Raw genomic sequence first — 26,873 nt, 5'->3', positions numbered from 1 at the left:
TATGTACTTAATATAGATCTACTCACTATCTATGGTCCTCTAGAATACAGTTTCTGGTATTTTCCTAAGGAAAAATGAAAGAGCACTCCCAAATTCTGATAAGAGATAGCTTGGGGCTTACCATCTAGAGCAGTTCTCAATCTGTGGGTCGCGACCCCTTTGGGGGTTAAACGACCCTTTCACAGGGGTCGCCTAAGACCAATGGAAAACACATATTTCCGATGGCCTTAGGAACCAAGACATCGCCAGGCGGGTCCGCCCACATGCAGATATGCCCACATACAACATGAGTAACTGTATTAAAGGGTTGAGGCATTAGGGAGGTTGAGAACCACTGATCTAGAGACTCTTGCTAGTACATGTAAGATTGTAAAACACAAGTGGCCTTTGCATATTAAAAAAGATCTTACCTCTTCCCCATTCCTGTGGTGACAACCACAACCATTAAAACTGTGTTTAGAGTTTCTAATGCAACATCACTGTAAACCTGTAAATTACTAGTGACATCATATATAATCCAATGGTCATAGAGTCAAAGGAAATAATTTATGTCAACGTGCCTACATTAGCAACTAACATATTCACAAGTTGATTACTAGTTTCACGTCTTCCTTCCTTTCCACTGCTGAAATTCTAGGATTCTAAAATGTTAATAGTGCTCTGACCGCTTTGGCACAGCAACTGTTGGCCTGCTGACTGAAGGGTGGCAGGTTCAATCCCTGGCCCCAGTCAGGGTCATACAGGAGGTAACCAATCAATATCTCTCTCTCACATCAATGTTTCTCTGTCTCTCTCTCTTTCTCTCTCTCCCTTCCTATCTAAAAAAAATAATGGAAAAATCCTCAGGTGAGAATTAACAAAAATGAAATGTTAATAGCCACAAGTCATAGTATTTTGAAGTATATTAATTTTAAAGTAAAGCGTTACGTACCTACCCCTAGAGTATAGGCAGTTAGCCCTGGCCAGTAGTAGTAGGGTCAAGGAAATCTTTAGAATAGGTGAAATCAAACACAAATCTTGAAAGATGAGTAAGTTTTCATTGAATATACAAGAGGGGAAGAAATTCAGGGTGGAGGGAAAGTTTATTCTGCTTGCATCAGAAACCTAATGTGCACTATGGTCTAAAAAGTAAACCACCTTCAAAGACATATCATTTTTATATGTGGGTCAAAATATTTTAAGTATATAAAAATAACATTGATTCAATAAATAGTTGAGAGCTAGATGTTTATTAAGTATAGGAGGAAACAATGAATTTACAATCTACTGAGAGCTGTCTAAATAATTATCAAACTCTCACATTTTAGGGTATCAATTCTCACTTTTCATCAAAAAAAAAAAAAACCCATAAAAAACCCACAAAACTGTTTGGAGGGAGGCAACCAATTGATGTGTCTCTCTCACATTGATGTTTCTCCCTCTCTCTCCCTCCCTTCCACTCTATCTAAAAATCAATGGAAAAATATCCTTGGGTGAGGAGTAACAAAAAATAAAAATAAAAAACTGGAGAAAACATCTTAGCCTGACAAAACCTCAGATGTTCATAGAGATAACCTGAAGAAATCAGTACAAAGGAGACAAAGAAATTCAATCCAGATGTAATAATTATTCCTGAGGGTATATTACCTCAAGGTGAGAAAGATATCATTATAAATCAGCCTTAATTAAAGACCACTAAAAGAGTACAATAATTAGTTATGTTGTTGAGTTAAAAAAATAACCATCCACAGAAAGTCTAGGTCTAAAAACAAAAGGCTCTGTTCTAAAGTCATATAAATGTACCCTGGCCGGTTTGGCTCAGAGCTTAGAGTATCAGCCCTCAGACCAAAGAGTCTGGGATTCGATTCCCATCAAGGGCACGTACCTCGGTTGCTGTTCAATACCCGGCCCTGATCGGGTTGGGCAAGAGGCAACCAGTCGATGTCTCTCTCTCACATAAATGTTTCTCTCTCTCTCTCTCTCTGAAGATAAATGGAAAAATATCCTTGAGTAAAGATTAAAAAAAAAAGATTATCCAGCCCTGGCCAGTGTGGCTCAGCAGTTGGAGCACTGGACTGTGGACCAGAGTTCTGGGTTCAGTTCCCGCTAGGGGCACGCACCGAAAAAAAAAAAAAAAGATTATCCTAAATTTATATAAATGTACACTTGTGGTTTAGGATTTAAAAAAAAAAATCTAATGACTTCACCCATGTTCAAAAGAACTGAATCTTGAACAATTTAGGTATAGCTGAAGATGATATGTATGCTATGGAGACCTACTTGTTTACAATTAAACAGTGACCCCATCAACTCTGCCTCATAACCTACAGACTAATGTCCAAACACTAACAGATGGCCTAACATGACTTAGTAACTAGTCCTCTCCATTTCCACACTCCCCACAACACACATTTACTTCTTGGACCAGCCCCTTAAACTATTTTTGGATTTTTATTGTTACTCTGTTCCCAGCATGAACTTATAATGCTTTCCCCAATAACACTCATTTGAAAAGCCTATCATATACCCAAAGTACAACTTAAAATTACATGCAAACTTTTCTTTTTATCCTCATCCGAGGACATTTTTCCATTTTTTGTTCAGATAGAGTGGGAAGAAGAGAGAGAGAAACATCGACATGAAAGGGACACATAGAGTGGTTGCCATCCACATGACCCAACCAGGGCCAGGGACAAACCGCAATCGAGGTACGTGCCCTTATCGGAACCGAACCTGGGTCTCTCTTAACCGCAGGCCGACACTCTAACCACTGAGCCAAACCGGCCAGGGCCACGCAGACTTTTCAAGGAGTATCTGAGGACATGAGAGTTTTCAGAGAATCATTTCCCTGATACTCAAATTCCATGTATATGCATTTCTAAAACTGATCTGCCTGAAAAGGTTGAGGCTCTCTTCTTTCTCCTTTCTTCATTACTGCCTTTCTTCCACTTTTAAAAGAAAGGCATTTCCATGCCCCAATTTATACCTTGCATTAATTAACCCAAGGTATGAAAACTTCTGGGACCCCAAATGAAAGACAACTGAATACTACCTTTAATAAAGGCATCATAAACACCCAAATTCACTACTTGAAAAGATATACTTCCAATAAAATTTTACTTTTTGCTTAGTTACTATTTATAAAAATAATCTATAGTCTTTATTAATTGCATACTAATAATTGCAATGACAAGTCAATCCAGAAGAACTTTTAATACTTAGAGACTTACAATCACAGATATCAATTTAAATATATTTTTTTTACACAGAGGAGTATGATAGGGTGATCAATCAACTTTTGAAGCTTAAAATAAAATTACATTAGCATAAATTCTGTGGGAGAAATCGTGGAAATAAATTCAAGAGATAAAAGCAACTATGTAGAGTATCTAACAGTTAAAATAGTTCATATATTTAAAAAATATTGTTGTGGCTATCAAATCACTATAGAATTTACATTCTATTATATACACTTTTAAAGACTAATGTAGTATTTTTATTTTAAAATGTCAATATTCACAATATGGCCAGAAATTAAAGCCTATATATTTGTTTAAACTTATGATAAAAACTTTAGATACCAATTCAAAAACACACAGACGAGTAATCAGATTTCCATGTTAGAAAGATCAGTGGCAGCAATGTGGAGAATAAACTGGAGAGAGGGAAACTAAGAGGTCACTCGAGATACCTGTTATAGTCCAGACCAGAAGGTATCAGGGCCCAACCTAAGGAAATGGAATGGTAAAACTAGAACAGATCCAAAATATGGGGAAGAGGCAAAATCAGTGGGGAAAGAGAGGAACAGAAGTCAAGAGATTCTAAGGAAATTTTCTGCATGTGTATCTTAAGGAAAATGGAGAAATTTTTATTGACTCAGGTTTTCTGGGAAGATTAGTCTGAAAGAACAAAACTACTGCCAAAAATATGTAATATAGCAAGTTTAGGAGAAGAGTGAGTTCAGTTTGGGTGTTAGAGTTTGAGATGCCTGTGGCACTGACCATCTGGGTAAAGATACTCATACAACTTTTATATGACTGGATAAACACGTCTAAGGGAAGGAAGGTTGCAGGTAGCAGCAAAAGAAGCCCTGGTTAAGGCTATGATCATCAATGGGAGTAGATGCAAGGAGAAAACAGTCCTCTGATGGAACTAACAAGGAAGGGGAAAGGAGGAGATGGTCCTATGATGTTCAGGGCATAATATATAAGAATGAATGAATTTTAGAGTCTAACACATAACAGTGAGTGTAAATTATGAATGAGAGAGAGAGAGAAAGAGAGGATAGACTGGAGAATTAGGAGAAAATGTGTTACAAAATCAAGGCTAAATAGCTTGCCCCAGGTCACAAAGCTGGTAAGGAGAGGAGCTGGATTTAAAACTGTGGCATTAAAAAACAACAACAAAATACTCAGGCATTTACAGCTCTTAACAACTGTGTTGGACTGCCATTAATGACACAGATAGAGAAGTTACTCAACCAAGGTCCCAGTAGAGACAGAAAGAATATTTAAAGCATTATTTAAAAGATTATCTAAGAGGAAAGTAGGTAAGGATGGTATAAACATTTAGCTTAGGGGCAGAAAGCTGCAGGACTGCTCAGTCTCCTTCTCAGTATCCTTTTCCTAGACGAGTGATTTCCAACCTTTTTTATCTCATGGCACACATAAACTAATTACTAAAATTCTGTAGCACACCAAAAAATATTTTGCCGACCTGACCAAAAAAAAAAATAGGTATAATTTTGATTTATTCACATCGGGTGGCTACTGTTGTGTTTGCTGTCCTCATTTTCTTCTTTGACAATCCAAGGGAAAAAAGGTCAGTGCTCCTACTAGTCAGGTATTGCATATTTAAAAAATTTTTGAGGCACATTGGTTGAAAATCGCTGTCCTAGACTATGCCTTAAATACAAAAAGATTCCTTCTCAAATATTTTTGTTTTCCACGTGGTTGTATGGAGAAAGACCTAACCTTCTTTAAAGGAATGAAATTTCATATCTATCCAAGCTTAGTCTGGGCAGTAACTCCTTTATCAAAAAGTTTCAGGTCGATGACACCCAAACCTAAGCTCAAAATTCTTAATGTCAAAATTTTAACTTAAGGAACCTCAAGAAGTGTAGAGAATAAGTTGGATTTCTACATACCAAAATGGGAATATTCCCAAATCACACCGTTAAAGTGAAAAAACAAAACATTTTGATACAATTTATGTAAATAACAACACATATTACTGCTGGTACTGAAAAACATTTGGAAAAGATATATATGTTTATCTATTTAACAGTGGTTATCTCTGGGGTGTGTGGTAATGGGCATTTTTCACTCCATAATTTCACATTTTTATACATATGAAATAATCAGGGAGGAGAAGAAAGCTTTTGGGACCATGCTAGAAGCAGATGTTCTGTCTTCTCTGCTCGACTAAGTTCTTTAACAGCGGGCCAGATTCACCGATGTTCCTATAATAGTAAAGCTCCCTAAGATTCCACAACAAATTGATTAATCAACTTATACGAGTCTCCTCGGTCTCACATAGTTGTCGGGCGAACCACCCCCCCACACACAAACGCACGCGTTTTCCACTTAAACTGTATTACAGACATAAACCGTAAAGGAGGCCATTTAAGTCCGCTTTCCTCCCTCCTTCAGCCTACATTACACTTTTTAAAACCCAGACTAGGATTAAAAGTGTTCCGAGAGCATAAAGCACAGCTCTCTTCGGTCGTCTTTGCTAACACGAATTCACTCTGGCCGTCAGAGAACTTGGGGGCTGGGAAACACTGGAGTCGGCCTTGGTCCGAGGTGTGGTTTCGGGGGAGGTGAATCCCGCCAGCAACAAGCAGCGGTTAGGGCCGTTACTCACCATTTCTCGGGACGCCAAACTGGGGCTGACGGAGCACCGAATTGAAGAGCATCTGGGCCGGGGGGAAAGGCACAACTGAGGGGAAAGTCGTAGAAATGCCTCCAGGTTCAGTAGAAGGCGTAGCTTGGGTCTTTCAGAAGCGGACTAGTAATAGCCTCCAACTCCCGCCACTGTAAGCCCCGGCCACCAAACTCCCCGCCAAACTGACGTCACGCACTCTGATTGGCTCTCACCGCGGCGTCCGGGCGCCGTAGAGTCACTTCCCCCCCTGAATCCCCGCCTTCTTTTCTCCCAGCCGCGGGAACCTCGAGTTCTAGAGCTCCCAGAGCGCCTGCGCGGGAGGCCTCAGAGGCGCTGGCGAACCGTGGGCTGAACAGGGCGCATGCGTAACACGGCTTGACAGCGCGCGGAGGAAAAATCCGCGAGAAGGTGGAGGAAGAAGATGGCGGTGTAGGGGCAGAGTTTGCAATATTACTGAAGAGGCTAGTCCAGTAATTATTCGGGTCATGGCGTCAAACTCAACTAAGTCTTTCCTGGCAGATGCCGGCTATGGCGAACAGGAGCTGGATGCTAACTCTGCCCTTATGGAATTAGACAAAGGTATTCGAAAGAGCGGGCTGAGCGTGAGCGGGTGTGGCGGATATGGGGGAGTGGCGCCACCAGGCGGTGGTAGCCTCGGGCATGCGCGTAGCTTCCCTGGGAGGGGGCGGGCGCCCACGCGTTCGGTGTATCTGGGAGATTGCAGGGAAATTGCCGCGTTGCTGAATTGGCCTTGAACAAATCGAACAAGTAGCGAGCTCTAGTGATGGGCCCGTTTTGACCACTTGGGGGCACAGTACCCCGGTTTTCCAAGCAATTTTTAAAAATGTTAAATTGAAATTGTGAAATTATTTTTCAGAAACTTCCATTGAGACCAGGTTTTCACCAAGAGAGGTGAATAGTAATCTTGCACCGACTTTTTAGCGATATATTTGAGTTCTGTAACTCTGTTACTTGCTGGTTTTAGACAGGTTAAATACAGTTGAGACCATCCGAAAACCATCCCCTGCTCCTTTCTCTGCAGACAATTGCACGAGTTCTATTTCCTTTCCGGGGTAGGAAACGGGCAGTCAGTGTAGTAGAACGAGCTTTGGAGTTAGATTGAGTTGAATTGCAATTTTACTAATTTTACAATCATGGACAAGTCACCTAACTTCACCTAACCTTGTTTTTTGTCTGCAAAGAGGTACAGTACCACTGAGCTGGCAAGATTGTTGTAAATATTAAGTGATATAAAATAGAATTTATAGAGCAAAAACTATATTAAGTGATACAATTTAATATGCAAAGGAAGTCTGTTATATGCACAAAAAGATGTGCCTCCTCTCTTAAACAAGAATGTGGAAGACAAGGCCAGATATCTGTCATCACAGAACTCAAGTATTAAAATGAAACCTTTGTTTCAGTGTACTTCAAGGATTTTTATTGAAGGGGGAAAACATTTTGTCACCTGCTATACAACTAATTATTGATTAACCCTAGATGATGTATAATGTATCGAAAACTGGGCTAAAGATTAGAAGGATCTGTCTAATTTAAGTCCATGTTGAGCCATTTCCCAGATCTCTGACTTGGCCACTCTATTAACTTTTGGGGGACATTTTTTGTTTTCTTTTTTTATTTAAAAAAAAAAAATTCTTACCCAAGGATAATTTCACATTTATCATCAGATAGAATGGGAGGGAAGGAGGAGAGAGGGAAAGAGAGAAATATCGATGTGAGAGACACATAGACTGGTTGCCTCCCGCAGGACCCGACCAGGGCCAAGGACAAACCACAGCGGAGATACGCCTTGACCAGAATCGAACCTGCGACTCTTAGGTCTGGGGCTGAGGCTCCAGCTGCTGAGCAGAATCAGCCCGGGTTGTTTATTTCTTTTTCTCTTTTTCTTTTTCTTTCTTTTTTTTGGTACGTGCCTCCAGTGGGAACTGAATCCAGGACTCTCTGGTCCGCAGGCCCACGCTCCAACCACTGGGCCAAACCGGCCAGGGCCTATTTCTTTTTTTAATCTGTAAACATTCCTAGTGAGTAGGTCTAGATAAGAGTTTCTCAGATTTTCAAAAAAGTCTTTAGATCCCTTTGATTAACAAAGATGTCATAACACTCCAATTCAGTATTCCTTTGGTTGAGTCATAGAATCTTTAGTGCATCCCCATCAGTCCAGAAAATAATGTGAGCTTTGCTTTTTCTTACCAAAGCTATATATAGGGCTTTTCCCCTCTGAAGTATACAATTATAACATTAAATGTTTTTTCAAACACTACATAATCTTTTCCTCCCCATTCTGATAATTTCTTGCTTATTTCCCAGTAAGAGTTGTATGTCCAGATATATAATATTGCTACCAATTCTAAAGAAATTTTTTACTTCACTCTGGTTCAGGTGGGCTTATCCTGTAATTGTAGTAGGACAGTGGTTATAAAACAGAGATTGGGATGGAGCTCTGAAGAAACAAGAAAACTAGAATTATTTAATTCTTAAAAATTTGTGGTTATGGTAAGAAACAAATACAACACAATTTTTCCTTCCTCAAAGTTGAAATAGAAATATTTCAGATGTGTAAGAAATAAATGGTTGGCTATTGAGTGTTAAACTGGAAACCAGTCTTAGATATGAAGTAAGTGATTGTGTTCATTTCTCCCAGCAGTGCCCTGGGTGAGTGAGTATCTTACAGATGAGTCTCAGGCTCAGAAAGATTTGAACAAGACAAGAAAACTTGTTCTTTTTTTCCCCATCGCCATTTATATTCTCTGTGCCCTCTTCCACTTCGCCCCTTCCCCCTGCAATCACCACTGTTGTCCATGTCCATGAGTCCTTTCTCTCTCTCTTTTTTTTTTGCTCAATCCCTTCACATCCCAACACCCCATTCACCAACCCCACCAGAGCAGTCTGCTTGGTCTCTATCTGTCTTGCTTGGTAGTTCAGTTTGTTCATTAAATTCCACATATGAGTAAAATCATGTGGTGCTTATCTTTCTCTGACTGGCTTATTTCATTTAGCATAATACACTCCAGATCCATTCATCCTGTCATAAAATGTAAGATTTGGTCTTTTGTGCTTCCATATACATTTTTGGAATGTTTGTTTTAATTCTGTGAAATACACCATTGCTATCATGATAGGAATTGCGTCGACTCTATAGATTGCTTCAGGTAGTATAGACATTTTACTGATGTTAATTCTTCCTATCCATGAACACGATATATGATTCCAATTATTTGTATCTTCTTCAGTTTCTTTCTTCGGGATCTTACCCTTTTCCAAGTACAGGTCTTTTACATACTTGGTTAAGTTTATTCGTAGGTTATTTTATTTGTTGTAATTGTAAGTGGAATTGTTTTCTTAGTTTCCCTTTCCGATAGTTCACTATTGGTGTATAAAAATGCAACTGATTTCTGGATATTTATTTTGTATCTTGCTACTTTACTGAATTTATCCATCAGTTCTAGTAGTTTTTTGGTGGAATCTTTAGAGTTCTCTATATAATGTATCATGTCATCTGCAAATAATGACAGTTTTACTTCTTCCTTTCCAATTTGGATGCCTTATATTTCTTCTTGTCTGATTTCTATGGCTAGGGCTTACAGTACTATGTTGAATAAGAGTGGTAAAAGCAGAGATCCCTGTCTTGTTCCTGATCTTAAGAGAAACACTTTTAAATTTTGCCTTTTGAGTATGATATTGGCTATGGGCTTGTCATGTATGGCCTTTATTATGTAGAGGTATGTTCCCTCTGTCCCCACTTTACTGGAGTTCTTATCCTCAATGGTTTCTGGATTTTATCAAATGCTTTTTCTGCGTCTATTGATATTATCATGTGATCTTTACCTTTCATTTTGTTTATGTGGTGTATCATATATTGATTTGCAGATATTATACCAACCTTGCATTCCTAGAATAAATCCCACTTGATCATGGTGTATGATGTTCTTAATGTATTGCTGGGTCTGTTTTGCTAATATTTTGTGGAGGATTTTAGCATCTATGTCATCAGGGATATTGGCCTATTATTTTCTTTTCTTTGTAGTGTCTTTATCTGGTTTTGGAATTAGGATAATGCTAGCCTCATAAAGTGAGCATAGGAGTCTTCCTTCCTCTTGAATTTTTGGGAATGGTTTGAGAAGGAGAGGTGTTCTTTGAATGCTGGTAAAATTCATCTGTGAAGCCATCCAGTCTAGGACTTTTGTTTGTTGGGAGTTTTCTTTGATTACTGCTTCAATTTCATTAGTTGTAACTGGTCTATTCATATTTTCTGAATCTTCCTGATTTAGTTTTGGAAGACTTTCCAATTTGTTTGTTTCTAGGAATTTACCAATTTCATCCAGATTTTTCAATTTGTTGGCATATAATTGTTCATATTATTTTCTCACAATCCTTTCTATTTCTGGGATGTCAGTTGTTACTTCTTTCATTTTTTATTTGGGTCCTTTTTTTTGATGAGCCTGGTTAAAGGTTTGTCAGTCTTGTTTATCTTTTTTTTTTTTTTTTTTTAATCCTCACCAGAGGACATTTTTCAACACTTTGTTGAGATAGAGTGGGAGGAAGAGAGAGAGAGAGAAATCGATGTGAAAGGGACACATCGAGTGGCTGCCACCCACACGACCCAACCAGGGCCGGGGACAAACTGCAACCGAGGTACATGCCCTTAGCGGGAACTGAACCCGGGTCTCTCCGGACCACAGGCTGATGATCTAACCACTGAGCCAAACTGGCTAGGGCAGTCTTGTTTATCTTTTCAAAGAACCAGCTCTTGGTTTCATTGATCTTTTGTATTTTTTTTTAAGACTCTATTTTGTTTAGTTCTTCTCTGATCTTTATTATTTCCTTCCTCCTGTTCACTTTGGGCTTTGTTTTGTTTTCCCCAGTTCCTTTAAGTGTAAGTTAGATTGTATATTTGAGTTTTTCTTTGTTTGTTGAGGAAGGCTTGTAATCCTGTAAATTTCCCTCTTAGGACTGTTTTTGCTATGTTGTATAGATTTTGGGTTGGTGTGTGCTCATTTTCATTTGTTTCAGGGTAACTTTTTATTTCTTCTTTGATCTCATTGTTAACCCATTCATTGTTTAGTAACATGTTATTTAGCCTTTATGACTTTGTGTTTTTCAGTTTTTTTCTTGTGGTTGATTTCTAGTTTCATACCATTATGGTCAGAGAAGATACTTGATATAATTTCAGTCTTCTTAAGTTCATTGAGACTTGTTTTGTGTCTTAACATGTGGTCTATATTAGAAAATGTCTTATGTGCATTTGAAAAGAATGTATATTTTGCTGCTTTGGGATGAATTCTCTGAAGATATCAATTACTGTGTCATTTAAGGATACTGTTTCCCTGTTGAATTTCTGTTGGAAGATTTATCCACTGATGCCAATGGGGTATTAAAATCCCCTGCTATGACTGTATTACTGTTACTCTCTACCATTATTGTCATCCAGATTTGCTTTACATATTTACATGCTCCTGTGTTGGGTGCATAAAAGTTACCAGAGTTATATTATCTTGTTTATTGTTCCTTATATCATTATGTAGTATCTTCTTTTGTCTCTTAGCCATTGCTTTAAAGTATATTTTGTCCAATATAAATATTACTACTCCATCTTTTTTTTTTTCTTTTCATTTCCATCGACATGAAGTATCTTTTTCTATCCCTTTACTTTTATCTGTGTGTATCTTTTATTCTGAGGCAGGTGTCTTGTAGATAGCATATATATAGGTCTTGCTTATCCATTCAGCTACCCTATTTCTTTTGATTGGAGCATTTAAGCCATTTACATTTAAAGTGATTATTTATTGCCATTTTATTTTAACTGTGTCCCTCTGTTGTTGTTGTTGCTGCTGCTTCTTCTTTCTCTTTTTTTCTTCTTTTTCTTCCTAAAGCAGGCCCTTAAACATTTCTTGTAATACTGGTTTGATGGTAACAGACTCATTTAATGTTTTCTTGTCTGGGAAGCTCTTTATCTCTACTTTGATTCTAAATGATAGCCCTGTTGGGTAGAGTAATCTTTGTTGTAGATTCTTGTTTTTCATCACTTTGAATATTTCATGCCAATCTCTTCTGGCCTGATCATTTTCTGTTGTGGAATTAGCTGATAGTCTTTTGGGAGCTACCTTGTAGGTAACTAATTGTCTTTCTCTTGCTGTGCTTAAGATTTTATCTTTGTCTTTAACCTTTGTCATTTTAATTATGATGTGTCTTGGTGTGGGCCTCTTTTGGTTCATCTTGTTTGGGACTCTCTGTATTTCCTGAACTTGTGTGTCCTTTTCCTTTACTGGGATAGGGGAGTTTTCAGTCATTATTTCTTCAAACAGATTCTCGATCCCTTGCTTTCTCTTCTCCTTCTGGTATCTCTGTGATGTACATGTTGTTATGCTTCATGTTGTCCCAAAGGTCTCTTAAACTATCCTCATTTTTTTAAAAAATTAGTTTTCTTTTAGCTGCTCTGATTGGGTGTTTTCTGCTACCTTGTCTTCCAAATAACTGATTCAGTCCTCTCCTTCATAAAACCTACTGTTTATTCTTCCTAGTATATTCTTCATTTCAGATATTGTATTCTTCATTCCTGATTGGTTCTTTTTCATGGTGTTTTTTGTTTGTTTGTTTTTTTCATGAAATCCTTACTAAGTTCCTTGAAGTTCTCACTAAGTTTGCTGAGCATTTCTTTAACCATTTTCTTGAACTCTATATTTGGTAAATTGCTTATTTCTATTTCATTTAGTTCTTTTTCTGGAGGTTTTTCCTGCTCTTTTACTTAGGGCATGTTTCCTTGTCTCCGCATTTTGGCTGCCGCTTTGTGTTTGTTTCTATGTGTTAGGTAGAACTGCTATGACTCCCAGTCTTCATGGGGTAGCCTTATGTTATGTAGTAAGTGATTGTACCTTTTACTTACTACTCTGCTGCCATCTTAGATCTCCCTTTTTGATTTTTAAAATTAGATTTATTGAGGTATACTTTGTGAATATTAAAACTCACCAAATTTATGCATTCATGAAACTGCTACCACAGTCAATACATAGAACATTTTCTTCACTCCGAAAACTTTCCCTGTGCTCCTTTACAGTTAATCCCCTCTCTGGTTCCTGGAAACCACTGATCTGTTTTCCATTCCTGTAGTTTTACCTTTTCTAGAATGTCACATAAAATAGAATCAACAATGTCCTGGTTATTTTGACTCAGTGGTTAGAGTGTTGGCCCGTGGACCAATGAGTAGCGGGTTCGATTCCTGTCAAGGGCACGTACCTCAATTACAGTTCGTCCTCGGCCCTGGTCGGGTCGTGCGGAAGGCAACCAGTAGATGTGGCTCTATCACATTGATGTTTTTCTATGTCTTTCTCTCTCTCCCTCCCTCCCTCCCTCCCCTCTATCTGGTAATAGGTGGGAAAATATCCTTGGTTGAGGAATAAAAATAAAAAAAAGAATCAACAGTATATAATCTTTGGATCTGGCTTCTTTTATTTAGTATAATGTTGTTGTTGCATAAATCGTTAATGGATTTCCCTTTTATTGCTGAGTAGCAGTCCATTATATTGGTATACCACATTTTGTTTATTTGTTCACCAGTCGATGGACATTTGGGTTGTTTGCAGTTTGGGGCTATTATAAGTAAATCTGCCATGATCGTGTATACATATCTTTGTATGGACACATGTTTTCATTTCACTTGGATAAATATTTAGAAGTAGGGTTACTGAGTATATAGTGTGTGTTTACTTTTATAAGAAATAGCCGGAATGTTTTCCAAAGAACTGTATAGTTTTGCATTTCCACCAGCAGTGTGTGAGAGTTATAGTTGCTCATTAGTATTTGATACTGTTGGTCTTTTTAAATTTTTTTGTCATTCTAGTAGATATGTAGTGGTATCTTACTATGGTTTCTAATTTGCATACTTCTAATGACTAGCAGTGTTGAATATCTGTTCATATTCTTACAGTTGTCATTCATATTTTCTCTTTAATTAAATTTTATTTGAAATCTAAATCATTTAAAAAATTGAATTGTCTTCTTGAGTTATAAGAACTGTGAATGAAGTCCTGTGTCAGGAATGTTATACTTGTTTTGTAAAATTTCCTTCCAGTATGTGACTTGTCTTTGGGGACTCTTAACATTATCTTTTGAAAAGTTTTTAATTTTTATGGAGTTCAGTTTATCACTTTTTATTTTGTGCTTTCTGTGTTTTCTCTAAGAATTATTTGCCTAACCCAAGCCCATAAGGATTTTTCCTATCTTTTCTTCTATGCTGTTTATAATTTTAGTTCTTACATTTAGGTCTATGGTTTATTTTGAATTAATTTTTGTATATGGTGCATGTTAAAGATTGAGGTTCTTTTGCTTATGGATATCCAATTGTTCCAGAACCATTTGTTAAAAATATCATCCTTTACACATTAGTTATCTTTGCACCTTTTTTATTATTATTTTTTTTATATTTTTTTATCCTCACTCGAGGACATTTTTCCATTTTTTGTTCAGGTAGAATGGGAGGGAGAGAGAGAGAGAGAGAGAGAAACATCGATGTGAAAGGGATACATCGAGTGGCTGCCACCCGCACGACCAACCAGGACCAGGGACAAACTGCAACTGAGGTACGTGCCCTTAGCGGGAACCGAACCCGGGTCTCTCTGGACTGCAGGCCGATGCTCTAACCGCTGAGCCAAATTGGCCAGGGCTGCATCTTTTTTAGATCATTGTTTTGGGACCTTTCTTCTTTGGTAATATGAGCATTTGCCAACTGATGATCATTGGTGTCAATTCAGCACCAATAGGAATCTTCAATTTGGGTTGTGTCGAAGAAGGAAACTTTATTCAGTGCAAACAGCTCAACAGAGATACAGCACAGTTGTAGAATAGTGTAATAGTGTTATAGTTCAATTATGAAACAGCACGGTTATAGAACAGTATGGCTGTGAAGCTGTCCTTGGGCGAGGTGGCAAGGTGGCCCACCAGTTCTGCTCTGTTGGGGGTGAGGAAATTTCATTTTCAGTATTCCATGAAAAGGGAAAGTGTGCTCCCCAAGCCAGAGTGGGAGCTGACTTATATAGAGAGAAGTACCTGACCCTAATCCCTGATTGGCCTGTTCTCATGTAAATAAGGACTCCAGATACAGTTTGATTGGTCCAAAAAGCACTGTCAGAGTGGAGCTGCTCTGATTGGTTGGTGAAGATGCTAATGGGGATATAGCCACACAGCTCCGATTGGGTAGGGAAAGTCTCAGTCCTATTGGTTGAAATATGATTCCAGGAACTCCCCATAAGGCACCGGTTCTCAACCTACGGATTGCGACCCCTTTTGGGGTCAAATGATCCTTTCATGGGGGTCGCCTAAGACATAATAATAGCAAAATTACAGTTATGAAGTAGCAACAAAAATAATTTTATGGTTGGGGATCACCACAACATGAGGAACTGAATGAAAGGGTCGCGGCATCAGGAAGGTTGAGAACCACTGCATTGCGTCAGGCAGAAAGAACACATTTCAGACATGTAGTTCAGTGCAGGCCTCTCCCTGAAGTGCAGCCTGTGTGAGCAGCCTCTGTTCAGCAGCTGCTAGACTCTGTTTCTAAATTTGAGCCCACCAGGAGACCTTCTTGGTAGATACCTTTTTTCTCAGGATCAACACCTTTAATGTTCCTTGAAGTACTACTTGCGCTGCATCCCACAGATTGTGCTTTTATTTTAATTTAGTTCAAGATATTTTTCTAATTTTCCTTCTGATTCTTTCATTCATGGATTATTTAGAAATGTGTTATTTAATTTTAAATATTTGAGAATTTTCTACATATCTTTCTCTTATTGATTTCTGATTTAATTGTTATAATCAGAGAATATACTTGGTATGATTTTAGTCCTTTTAAGTTTTTTGAGATACACTTTATAGCCCCAAATATTCTTTTTTTTTTTTTTTTTTAATCCTCACCTGAGGACATTTCTCCATTTTTTGTACAGATAGAGTGGGAAGGAGAGAGAGGAAGAGAGAGAGAGAGAGAAACATCGATGTGAAGGGACACATCGAGTGGCTGCCACCCGCACGACCAACCAGGGCTGGGGACAAACTGCAACCGAAGTACGTGCCCTTAGCGGGAACCGAACCCGGGTCTCTCCAGACCTCAGGCTGACGCTCTAACCGCTGAGCCAAACCGGCCAGGGCCCAAATATTCTTAATCAACTCATTCTTTTTTTTAATCCTCACCCGAGGATATTTTTTCCATATATTTTTATTTTATTTTCTTAATTATTTTTAAAATGTTTATATTGATTTTCTTTTAGAGAGAGAGGACAAGAGAGAGAGATAGAACCATCAGTGCGATAAAGAAACATCAATTGGCCGCCTCCTGCATGCCCCTATTGGGGACTGAGCCCACAACCTGGCATGTGCTCTGACTAGGAATCAAACCCAGACCTCTCACTTCATGAGATGATGCTCAGTCCACTGAGCCACACCGGCCAGGCTTCATTGATTCTTAGAGAGAGTGGAAGGAAGGGGGTGAGGAGGAGAGAGAGAAAGGAGAGAAATAGAAATATTGATGTGAGAGAGACACATTAATTGGTTGCCCCCCGCCCCCGCCCCCACCAGGGCCAAGGATCGAACCTGTAACCCAGGCATGTGCCCTTAACTGGGAATTGAACCTATGACCCTTGGGTGCATGGGCTGACGTTCTAACCACTGAGCAACTCCAGCTAGGGCCTTAACTCATTCTTAATCAAATTTTTCTGTTAAAAATTTTTTTCTTTTCAATTATTTTTTATCTCAAAGTGACAGTACCAACTTACTATTTTATAGACCTTTATTATTATTATTATTATTATGATTATTATTATTATTGCTCACCCAAGGATACTTTTCTATTTATCATCAGATAGAGTGGGAGGGAGGGAGAGAGGGAGAGACAGAGAGAAATATTGACATGATAGAGCCACATTGACTGGTTGCCTCCCGCACAACCCGACCAGGATCGGAAACAAACTGCAACCGAGGTACGTGCCCTTGACCGGAATAGAACCCACGACTCATTGGTCTGTGGGCTGACACTCTAACCACTGAGCCAAACTGGTCAGGGCAGACCATTTTTATTTTTCAAAAGGTAATGAATTACAGTTGTACTTGACCTAATTGTGAAGAATTTGTTGTTATTTTACTGCATATATAATTTTACTGGATAATACTATGTTAGTATTTGCTATTTTTGCCTCATTGTAGCCACAAATGTGTAAGCTGGTCTCCTCTTTTTCATTTCTTTCATAGGTCTAAGATCTGGCAAACTTGGTGAACAATGTGAAGCAGTTGTTCGCTTTCCCAGGCTCTTTCAAAAGTATCCATTCCCTATTCTCATCAATTCTGCATTCCTAAAATTAGCTGATGTTTTCAGAGTTGGGTAAGTCTTTTATTTTTTTTATTTTATTTTTTTTATCCTCACCTGAGGACATTTTTTCCATTTTTTTTGTTCAGGTAGAGTGGGAGGGAGAGAGAGGAAGAGAGAGAGAGAGAGAAACATCGATGTGAAAGGGACACATCGAGTGGCTGCCACCCGCACGACCAACCAGGGCCGGGGGCAGACTGCAACCGAGGTACGTGTCCTTAGCGGGAACCGAACCTGGGTCTCTCGGGACCGCAGGCCGATGCTCTAACCGCTGAGCCAAACCAGCCAGGGCAAGAGTTGGGTAAGTCTTTTAAAAGCTTTGGTGTCCTAAAGCACTTTGTTCATATCTTTGTTTTACTTTGTGGTCTTCATTCTTTTTGACTTTTAGGACTTTACATGGTTGGTTGCCATATTAGTGGACACACAGGGTAGTGTGCAATACTTTTTGGTGGGAGATTTAATGACGTTCTCAGCAAAAATGAGTATAAATTAGAGAGTACTTCTTCAGGTAACAGGATACATCAAATTAAGACCATCTTAATATATTACTATATATTTTGGGTATATCTATGGCTTTGTACTGATTGTTTTGAGAACTTTCTGATTTAATGGCTTATTTTATTACATGAGATTACATGTTACTGTAAAGTGCCTGAAACATGTAAGCACTGAATAAAATATTCATTTCTTTTTTTCCCCCCATTTCTTTTTTTCAGCCTTTCTCCTATTTCTTTCTACCATTCTTCAAACACTCATGTTCTTATACTCACACCAAATTAGACTTAATGGAGAAAAGATGTTGTAGAAGTAGCTCAAGAGAGGAGGAAGACCATCTGACCTCCAGGCCTCGGTTATAATATGATGAGATTCAGTTCCACTCCAGGGCTCTTTGTGTCACTGCCACTTTGGTGTCTTGCAGCAGGACTACAGGCATTGCTGACTGCTTCTGCTTTACACCCACTTAAAGTACTATAGACTTTAACTCTTTTTTTTTTTTTTTTTTATCCTCACCCGAGGATATTTTTCCATTTTTTGTACAGATGGAGTGGGAGGGAGAGAGAGAGAGAAACATCGACGTGAAGGGACACATCGAGTGGCTGCCACCCGCACGACCAACCAGGGCTGGGGACAAACCGCAACCGAAGTACGCGCCCTTAGCGGGAACCGAACCCGGGTCTCTCCGGACCGCAGGCCGACGCTCTAACCGCTGAGCCAAACTGGCCAGGGCTAGACTTTAACTCTTAATGAGGAGACAAATAATAAAATTGAAAAACGTTTGCCTGCTTCTACAATTTAATATTAATAGTGTCGTTTTGAATCCTAATTAAATATTATTTCCCTAAAGTGGTCTAATTAATTTTATCCCTGGTTTTTCGTAGAAACAATTTCCTGAGGCTCTGTGTTCTGAAAGTTACTCAACAAAGTGAGAAGCATTTGGAGAAGATTCTAAATGTGGATGAATTTGTGAAGAGAATTTTCTCTGTGATCCATAGTAATGATCCTGTAGCAAGGGCCATCACACTCCGGTATTCTACATTGCTGTCATGATTCACTACAAGATTGTTTGAGTTGTAATTATGTAACCAAAAAAGGCAATATATTTACTTTTTCATTTTGATTATTAAGAATTTATTTTTGTTTTTTCAACTAAGACTCAGTGCAAAAATATGGTGACTGTCCCAACCTGTAAATGCTTCTCTGTTATCTATGATACTTTTTCACTTATTCATTGTTGCCTGACTTGTTTTTGAAACATTCTCGTTTCTGTAGGTAGATGTTCTGATTAAATAACGAGGACCTGAATGTAGCTTAGCTTCAGCTCATTTTGATCTTCCTGACCTTCTTACTGTCTCATGGTAGTTTTCTGTATTTATCCTAATATACTCATTTTTGTATGCAGTTATTTGTATTTGAACTCCTTGGAGAATGCCAGATATAACCACTGTAGTTTCATCAGCCTTTTCTTTCTTGGCATTTAAAAAAATATTTTTTAATTTTATTAGAATTTAAAAAAATTTTTATAAGCCTGATATTCAGATTGAACCATGTACTCTTTTTAGTTCTGCTGTCTGTTGAATCACTTGGATAATTTTGGAATTTTTTTTAAAAAGTTTACATTTCTCAGTTATAGAGCTCATTTCTGACTTGCTCTTCCCAGACAATATTCTTTTAACCATGAAGTCTAGGATGTCACTTCTTCCCTAAATTTCCATATTTTCATATCAGGAACTGATTTTTCTTTCTTGTTCAGAATGAAGTGCTTTTGTCAGTCATGCTTTACACATGTTTTATTTTTACCCATTACTTTAGACTTATAAATTAAAACAGCAAATGGTAGAAGAAGCTGGGAGATACTCATTGCATTGGAAATGTGGTGCTACAAATTATTTATAATGTTACCAGAATATTTCAGAAAGCAGTGTCAAATGGGTTTATGCTATTTTTGCCCTTTTATGTTACATAGTAACAAACTGTTAATCAAGATATGTCAATGTTAGCCGAGTCTAATCTTTTCTTGTATAAAATACTAGATTAATAGCCATTTCTTATTTACATATTTTGAAAAATAATTAACCTACGTAATTTCAGAACTATCTTTTCTGGGCTGTGTTTGGTACCTGGGATGTACTTCAAGATGATTTTGTAAAATTTTGATTGTATTAGATAATCCATGTTAATTTTTCTGACATATTAAAGTATGGAAAAGTTAGAATTTTAGTCATTGTTCGATTCCTAAAGTTAATGCTTTATTAACCTGAGATTATGGAATTACCTATGAACTTTAGTTTTGGTAATCTAGCTTTGTCTTGCTTCTTCCTTTCCTGACCTCGAGTTTATTGTTTTTCATTCTTCCTGGTTTCTCTATTTCTGTAGGATGTTGGGGAGTCTGGCATCAATAATTCCCGAGAGGAAGAATGCTCACCATAGTATTCGTCAGAGTCTGGATTCACATGATAATGTAGAAGTTGAAGCTGCTGTTTTTGCTGCTGCAAACTTCTCTGCACAGTCAAAGTAAGCACAGGCCTTTCAAAGTAATCATTTGGCTTCCCAAGATGTTTTGAAGCAGCGGTTCTCAACCTTCCTAATTTCCCGACCCTTTAATACAGTTCCTCATGTTGTGGTGACCCCCAACCATAAAATTATTCTTGTTGCTACTTCATAACTGTAATTTTGCTACTATTATGTCTTAGGTGACCCCTGTGAAAGGGTCGTTCGGCCCCCAAATGGGTCGCGACCCACAGGTTGAGAAACGCTGTTTTGGCTGTTTGGAAGGACTAACCCAGCAATATCTGTAAATACTAAGCAATACAGAAAAATGTAAATGGCAAGGGGTGTTTTCCAAGAGGGTTTACATCATACTGGGGAAGCAAAACTTAAATACATAGAACAGGAGAGTTATGTACAAATCTTGGCATTAACTATAAATGAAACAAGAGTTTCCAGGACAGGATCAGCATAGATTAGAATAGTTGGGGAATACTTCACTGGGCGCAGAGCTTTGTTTCCTGAAGAGCCTTCCCCAAATGACACAGACCTAATACGAAATTGCTTTCTTAACTGTCTTCTCAGGTTAAGCTGTTTGGCATTGGAGCTGTACACAATTTGACAAAGACAGTAGTAATTTGAGGATATGTTGACCATGGTGTTATTACTGTGCTTGACTTACTTATTTTATAATATAAACTCTACCTGAACAAAAAAAAATGGAAAAATGTCCTCGGGTGAGGATAAAAAAAATAAAAAAATAACATTTCAATTAAGAGCCTCTGGCTACATTTGGGTAACTGAAATAAACAATTTTCTTTCTTCATCTTTAATTATGTACATATTCTCTTCAGCTGCCTTTATCAAACCTTTAGAAGTCCAGGATTACTCATGGGAAAAGGAGAGCAGAGAATAGAAAGCATATAATTTTTAACCTACTGCTCCAAATTAGTAGGGTGGCAGTAATTGAGGAGGAGAAATATCTGAGTAAATGCAGTTCCTATTTGTGCTTTTGAAAATTGGCAATTTTTTTTTTATTATTGAGAGAACTTTTAAAAATTTTCTTCTGTTAGATAGGAGGTATCATCTCCTGAGTAGTTACCATCTGATTAGCACTGTCAAGGTGCCAGTACTTTATAATCTGTCATATCAAATATGTACTTCCAGTGACTCCAAAAGCAGTTTTCTAATGTGTTTTCCAAATGATAAGTTTGTACTTTAGGGATTAGCTTTTATTTATGAGAATCATTTTTGCTTTAATTTTTCTCTTCTGTTATCAGAAACTAATTAATCAGCTGTGGACTTTCTGATCTTTCTTGGGAAATTATTAAGACTAAGTAACGTGGAAACAGCCAGATTCTTCATTTAAAGAATTGATGACTACCCTGGCCAGCTTGGCTCAGCAGTTAGAGCGTTGGCCTGCGGTCCAGAGAGACCCAGGTTCGGTTCCTGCTAAGGGCATGTACCTCGATTGCAGTTTGTCCCTGGCCCTGGTTGGGTCGTGGGGGTGGTAACCACTCGATGTGTCACTTTCATGTCGATGTTTCCCTCTCTCTCTCTCTCTCCCTCCTACTCTATCTGAACAAAAAATGATAAACGAGGGCCGACTGTAAAGATAAAAAAAATTAAAAAATTAATGAATAAAAAAAAATAATAAAGAATTGATGACCAATAAACATTTAAATGAACAGTTATGTAGAAGCAGTTTTTAACATACCAGGTTTCAATATACACTTATAATTTGTAATATTATAATATACCAAATCAGTACTATAGAAAGCCTGAAGGACCTATCTAAATGTATCAGAGTGTGAAATTAACAAAATGTATTTTTTTGAAATTACAGTTTACTCTTTCCCCAGAGAAAGATGATCTTAGGGAGATAAGATATATCAACTAATACTAATGTGTTTTTATCTTAATAATTCTCAAATGACCAATTTTGGATCTTAAACAGATAAGAGCAACTGGCCAAATAAGACTTGAGAATTTAATTCTCCTCTCCCTGTCTACTGTCATAACCACGTCTAACTTGTTCTAAAAAAAAAAAGTTAAGTTCATAGCAGCACTATTTACAATTGCTAAGATCTGGAAACAGCCCAAGTGTCCATCAATAGATGAATGGATTAAAAAGCTGTGGTACATTTACACAATGGAACACTATGCAGCTGTAAGAAAGAAAGATCTTTTTTTTTGTACGTACTCCTAGCCGGAACCGAACCTAGGGCGAGAGAGAGAGAGAGAGAGAGAGAGAGAGGAAGAAGAAGAAGAAGGAGGAGGAGGAGGAGGAGGAAGAGAAGAGAAGAGAAGAGAAGAGAAGAGAAGAGAAGAGAAGAGAAGAGAAGAGAAGAGAAGAGAAGAGAAGAGAAGAGAAGAGAGAGATCTCTTATCCTTTGAGATGACTTGGAGGGACCTGCAGAGTATTATGCTAAGCGAAATAAGCCAATCAGATAAAGACAAATATCACATGATCTCACTTATTTGTGGAATGTAATGAACAAAATAAGCTGATCAACAAAATAGACCCACAGATGTAGAAGTAGGATACAGAGTGACAGACCACAGAGGAGGGGCGTGGAGGGAGGGAAGAGATAAACCAAAGAATTTATATGCGTATATGCATAACCATTGGACATAGACAACAGTGCCTAGGGATAGGGGCAGAATGGGGAGGAGGTTGTCAATGGGGGAATAAAGATAAACATCTGTAACAAAAATTATTTAATAAAAAAATAAAAATAAAAAAAGGTTAAGATTTTATATTTTTAAGGAGCTAGTCTGAGTCATAAAACAGGAGTTGCAAGCAAGCTGAAATGAGGTCATGGGCCAGGAGAGCATTGTCAATGAGAGAGGTGCCCTCTAGTGGCAACTGTGGTGAACTGGGTAGAGAAAATGAGTTTTTTCAAGCTAACAACTCACTCTTAAGTATAAGAAAAATAATTTGCAAATGAATTTATTGTAGAATAAATTATTCTAAAGTCTAAAACAAAAGCAATTTTAGATAAAAAATTTTTAAAAACTTGACTGCAAAACACAACAAAGTATACTTTTTTTTGCATTTATCTTGAGATAGAGCGGGAGGGAGAGAGGGAGGATGAGAGAGAGAAACATTGATGTGAGAGAGACATATCGAGTGGCCACCACCCACATGACCCCACCCGGGGGCAGGGACAAACTGCAACCGAGGTATATGCCCTTTGTGGGAACCAAACCGGGGACTCTCTGGTCCACAGGCAGACGCTGTAACCGCTGAGTCAAACTGTCCAGGGCCAAAGTATACTTCTTGATATGTTTCTTCATAGGCACAAGGAAAACTTCAGGATTTCAGAATTACGATGTATTGAATGATAATAAAGTTACAGAGATTATAATGAATGTAGTCAAAGAGTAAGAGCGCAATAGAATAATTGAGAACAAACTGAGTTAATCTTAGAAAACACATTTATACACTAAACTACCATAGAAAATTCTAGAAAACAAAAGAATACATAATTATGCAGTCAATTAGTTGTCAGTGGATGATGTTATCACCTATTATGTAGCCTCTGAAAAACTCCACTTTTCACTTATGAGAGAATGAAAGTGAAAATAACAAATCATATCTTTTTTTGTGTGTGTGGTACATGCCCCTAGCGGGAACTGAACCTAGAACTCTCTGGTCCGCAGGCCGATGCTCAACCACTGAGCCAAACTGGCCAGGGCAACAAATCATATCTTAATAGCAGAAAATATTTTATTTAGACATCCACTGAACTGTAGAGGGAAAGTAGTTTATGTCTTATGTATCATTTATTATGGTTAAATAAGCCAGATTTGATCCTATTATCTCTGTCATATTTCTTTACATATTATATTTTATCTTATATACTCATGTTATTAATACTTTTATAATATTCTGTTGCAATAGAATCAAAAGCAGCACCTTGGAAAATACTTTACACATACTTTTTTTTTTTAATCCCCACCGGAGGACATTTTTCCATTTTTTGTTCAGGTAGAGTGGGAGGGAGAGAGAGGAACAGAGAGAGAGAGAGAGAAACATCAATCTGAAAGGAACACATAGAGTGGCTGCCACCCGCACAACCGACCAGGGCCGGGGACAAACTGCAACCGAGGTACATGCCCTTAGGGGGAACCGAACCCGGGTCTCTCAGGACCGCAGGCCGACGCTCTAACCGCTGAGCCAAACCGGCCAGGGCTACACATACTTAATGTTAAAAGTACATGGCTAATTTTAAATAGTTTGGCTTTTTTTAAATACATATATATATATTTTCTGTATTGATTTTTAGAGAGAGAGGAAGGGAGAGGGAGAGAGATAGAAACATCAATGAGAGAGAACATCAGTTGGCTGCCTCTAGCATGCCCCCCACTGGGGATCTGGCCCACAATGTGGGCATGTGCCCCTACCAGGAACTGAACTGGCAACCTCTCAGTGCATGCATGGGTCGATGTTCAACCACTGAGCCACAGTGGCCAGGTGAAATAGTTTGGCTTTTATAGTAGGATTCTGTTCATATTTCCTACAGTAATCAGCTTAAAAACTTTTCTTTTTTTTTTTTTAATCCTCACCCGAGGACATTTTTTTTTCTCTCCATTTTTTTGTTCAGATAGAGTAGGAGGGAGAGAGAGGAAGAGAGAGAAAGAGAAACATCGACGTGAAAGGGACACAACAAGTGGCTGCCACCCGTACGACCAACCAGGGCCAGGCACAAACTGCAACCGAGGTACGTGCCCTTAGCGGGAACCAAGCCTGGGTCTCTCTGGACCGCAGGCCAACGCTCCAACCGCTGAGCCAAACCGGCCAGAGCAAAACTTTCTTAATTAAAAGTATATCCTAGCCCTGGCCGGTTTGGCTCAGCGGTTAGAGCGTCGACCTGTGGTCCTGAGAGACCCGGGTTCGGTTCCCGCTAAGGGCATGTACCTCGGTTGCAGTTTGTCCCCGGCCCTGGTCGGTCGTGCGGGTGGCGGCCGCTTGATGTGTTCCTTTCACATCGATGTTTTTCTCTCTCTCTCTGTTCCCCTCTCTCCCTCCCACTCTACCTGAACAAAAAAATGGGAAAATGTCCTCGGGTGAGGATAAAAAAAAAAAAAAAGTATATCCTAACACGTAATAGACTGAGATAGTGACCTTGAATCTTTGAGATAGTATCACTCAGTGATGCAAATTGCAACCGCACTCATAAATCAGAGCATCTTTCCTTGAATAAATACCATGTGAGAACAGTGGTATTTGCTGGCTGGAGTTTTGGTTTCAGTTGCATTTCTTACCCCACCCCCAGCACCTGACCTTTGGAATATTAGTTATACTTTGGAGTATGTATTGGTATTTCTCCTGTGCTGATTGTGTTGTTTTTTTCTTAAGTCCTTAGAAAACCTTAATTTAATTATTTGGTTTTAAAGTTTTTTCTGTTCTCTCTTTCCAAAGGGATTTTGCTGTAGGAATCTGTAACAAAATCAGTGAGATGATTCAAGGTATGTATGCTTTATTTAGTATTATGAAGTAACTTACTGGGATTTATATTAATAATAGCTGCTAACATTTATTAACTACCTATTATGTGCTAGTCACTAGTCATTCAAATAATGTTTATTAAGCAATTTCTAAATGCTAGGTGATTAGGATACAGTAGTGAACAAAACAAAGTCCTTGCCCTCACATAAGGAGGAGGAGTGACAATAGACAAATAAAAATGTAACCATTTCAGTGCTACAAAGAAAAAGTGAGTAAGAAGGATAGTGAATCCTTAGAGTAGATGGTAGGGTGGAAGGGGGTACTTTTTTTTTTTTATCCTCACCTGAGGACATTTTTTTCCATTTTTTGTTCAGACAGAGTGGGAGGGAGAGAGAGGAAGGGATAGAGAGAGAGAAACATCGACGTGAAACAGACACATCGAGCAGCCGCCACCTGCATGACCAACCAGGGCCGGGGACAAACTGTAACTAAGGCACATGCCCCTAGCGGGAACCAAACCCGTGTCTCTTCGGACCGTAGGCTGATGCTCCAACCGCTGAGCCAAACCGGCCAGGGCAGGATACTTTTCTATTTTATAAATGTTAATCAAGGAAGGCCTCTGATGAAGTTATATTTGAGTGAGAAATGCAGATATTTAGGGGGAAAAACATTCAGATTTGGGGCAGGGCAGTGCCATTAGAAGTTTGGGGCTCTCTCGTCACTCTGCTAATGTCCCTCCAGTATCTTCAGTTGAAACTAAAATCTAAATACCTTACCATAGCCCTGGCTGGTTTGGCTAAGTGCTTAGAGTGTCGGCCCATGGACCAATGAGTTACGGGTTTGATTTCAGCCAAGGGCATGTACCTTGGTTTCAGTTTGTCCCTGGCCCTGGTTGGGGTCGTGTGGGAGGCAGTCAGTCGATATGACTCTATAATGTCGATGTTTGTCTCTCCCTCCTCCCACTCTATTTGATGATAAATAGAAAAGTATCCTCAGGTAGGGAATAAAAAATATATACATACATACATACCTTACCATAGTCTACAAAGGCCAAACTTTCTGATGTCACCTTCCATACTATGCTTCATGTGTATTAACCCCATTTAAAAGGGAGCTCGGGCTACAGCATTGCACAACTCTAGAGAACACCCACATCCTTTGTATTTTAATAAATTATATTCTTTTGAATTACACAACTTGGCA

At 38.5% G+C, this 26,873-nt stretch overlaps 1 protein-coding gene across 4 annotated transcripts in view; it reads left to right on the top strand.

Moving 5' to 3' along the window:
* The first annotated feature begins 6,273 nt into the window (after positions 1-6,273).
* The window catches only part of INTS7 (integrator complex subunit 7), a 78,107-nt gene continuing 57,507 nt past the window's right edge, over positions 6,274-26,873 (top strand). The window contains exons 1-5 of one of the 4 annotated variants that reach the window (XM_036272841.1): positions 6,274-6,444; positions 17,116-17,245; positions 18,610-18,756; positions 20,105-20,242; positions 25,644-25,690. In XM_036272841.1, coding sequence (XP_036128734.1) covers positions 6,351-6,444; positions 17,116-17,245; positions 18,610-18,756; positions 20,105-20,242; positions 25,644-25,690 — 556 coding nt within the window. In that variant the 5' untranslated portion in view covers positions 6,274-6,350. Of the gene's footprint in view, positions 6,445-17,115; positions 17,246-18,609; positions 18,823-20,104; positions 20,243-25,643; positions 25,691-26,873 lie in introns of those variants that run through there. The other 3 variants (XM_036272842.1, XM_036272843.1, XM_036272844.1) reach the window with 3 other exon arrangements.

Source organism: Molossus molossus, unplaced genomic scaffold (assembly GCF_014108415.1).
Source record: "Molossus molossus isolate mMolMol1 unplaced genomic scaffold, mMolMol1.p scaffold_m16_p_20, whole genome shotgun sequence".
In the NCBI taxonomy this organism is placed as follows: domain Eukaryota; kingdom Metazoa; phylum Chordata; class Mammalia; order Chiroptera; family Molossidae; genus Molossus; species Molossus molossus.
The sequence above is the reverse complement of the archived record's forward strand: the minus strand, read 5'-3'. Positions and strand labels throughout refer to the sequence as shown.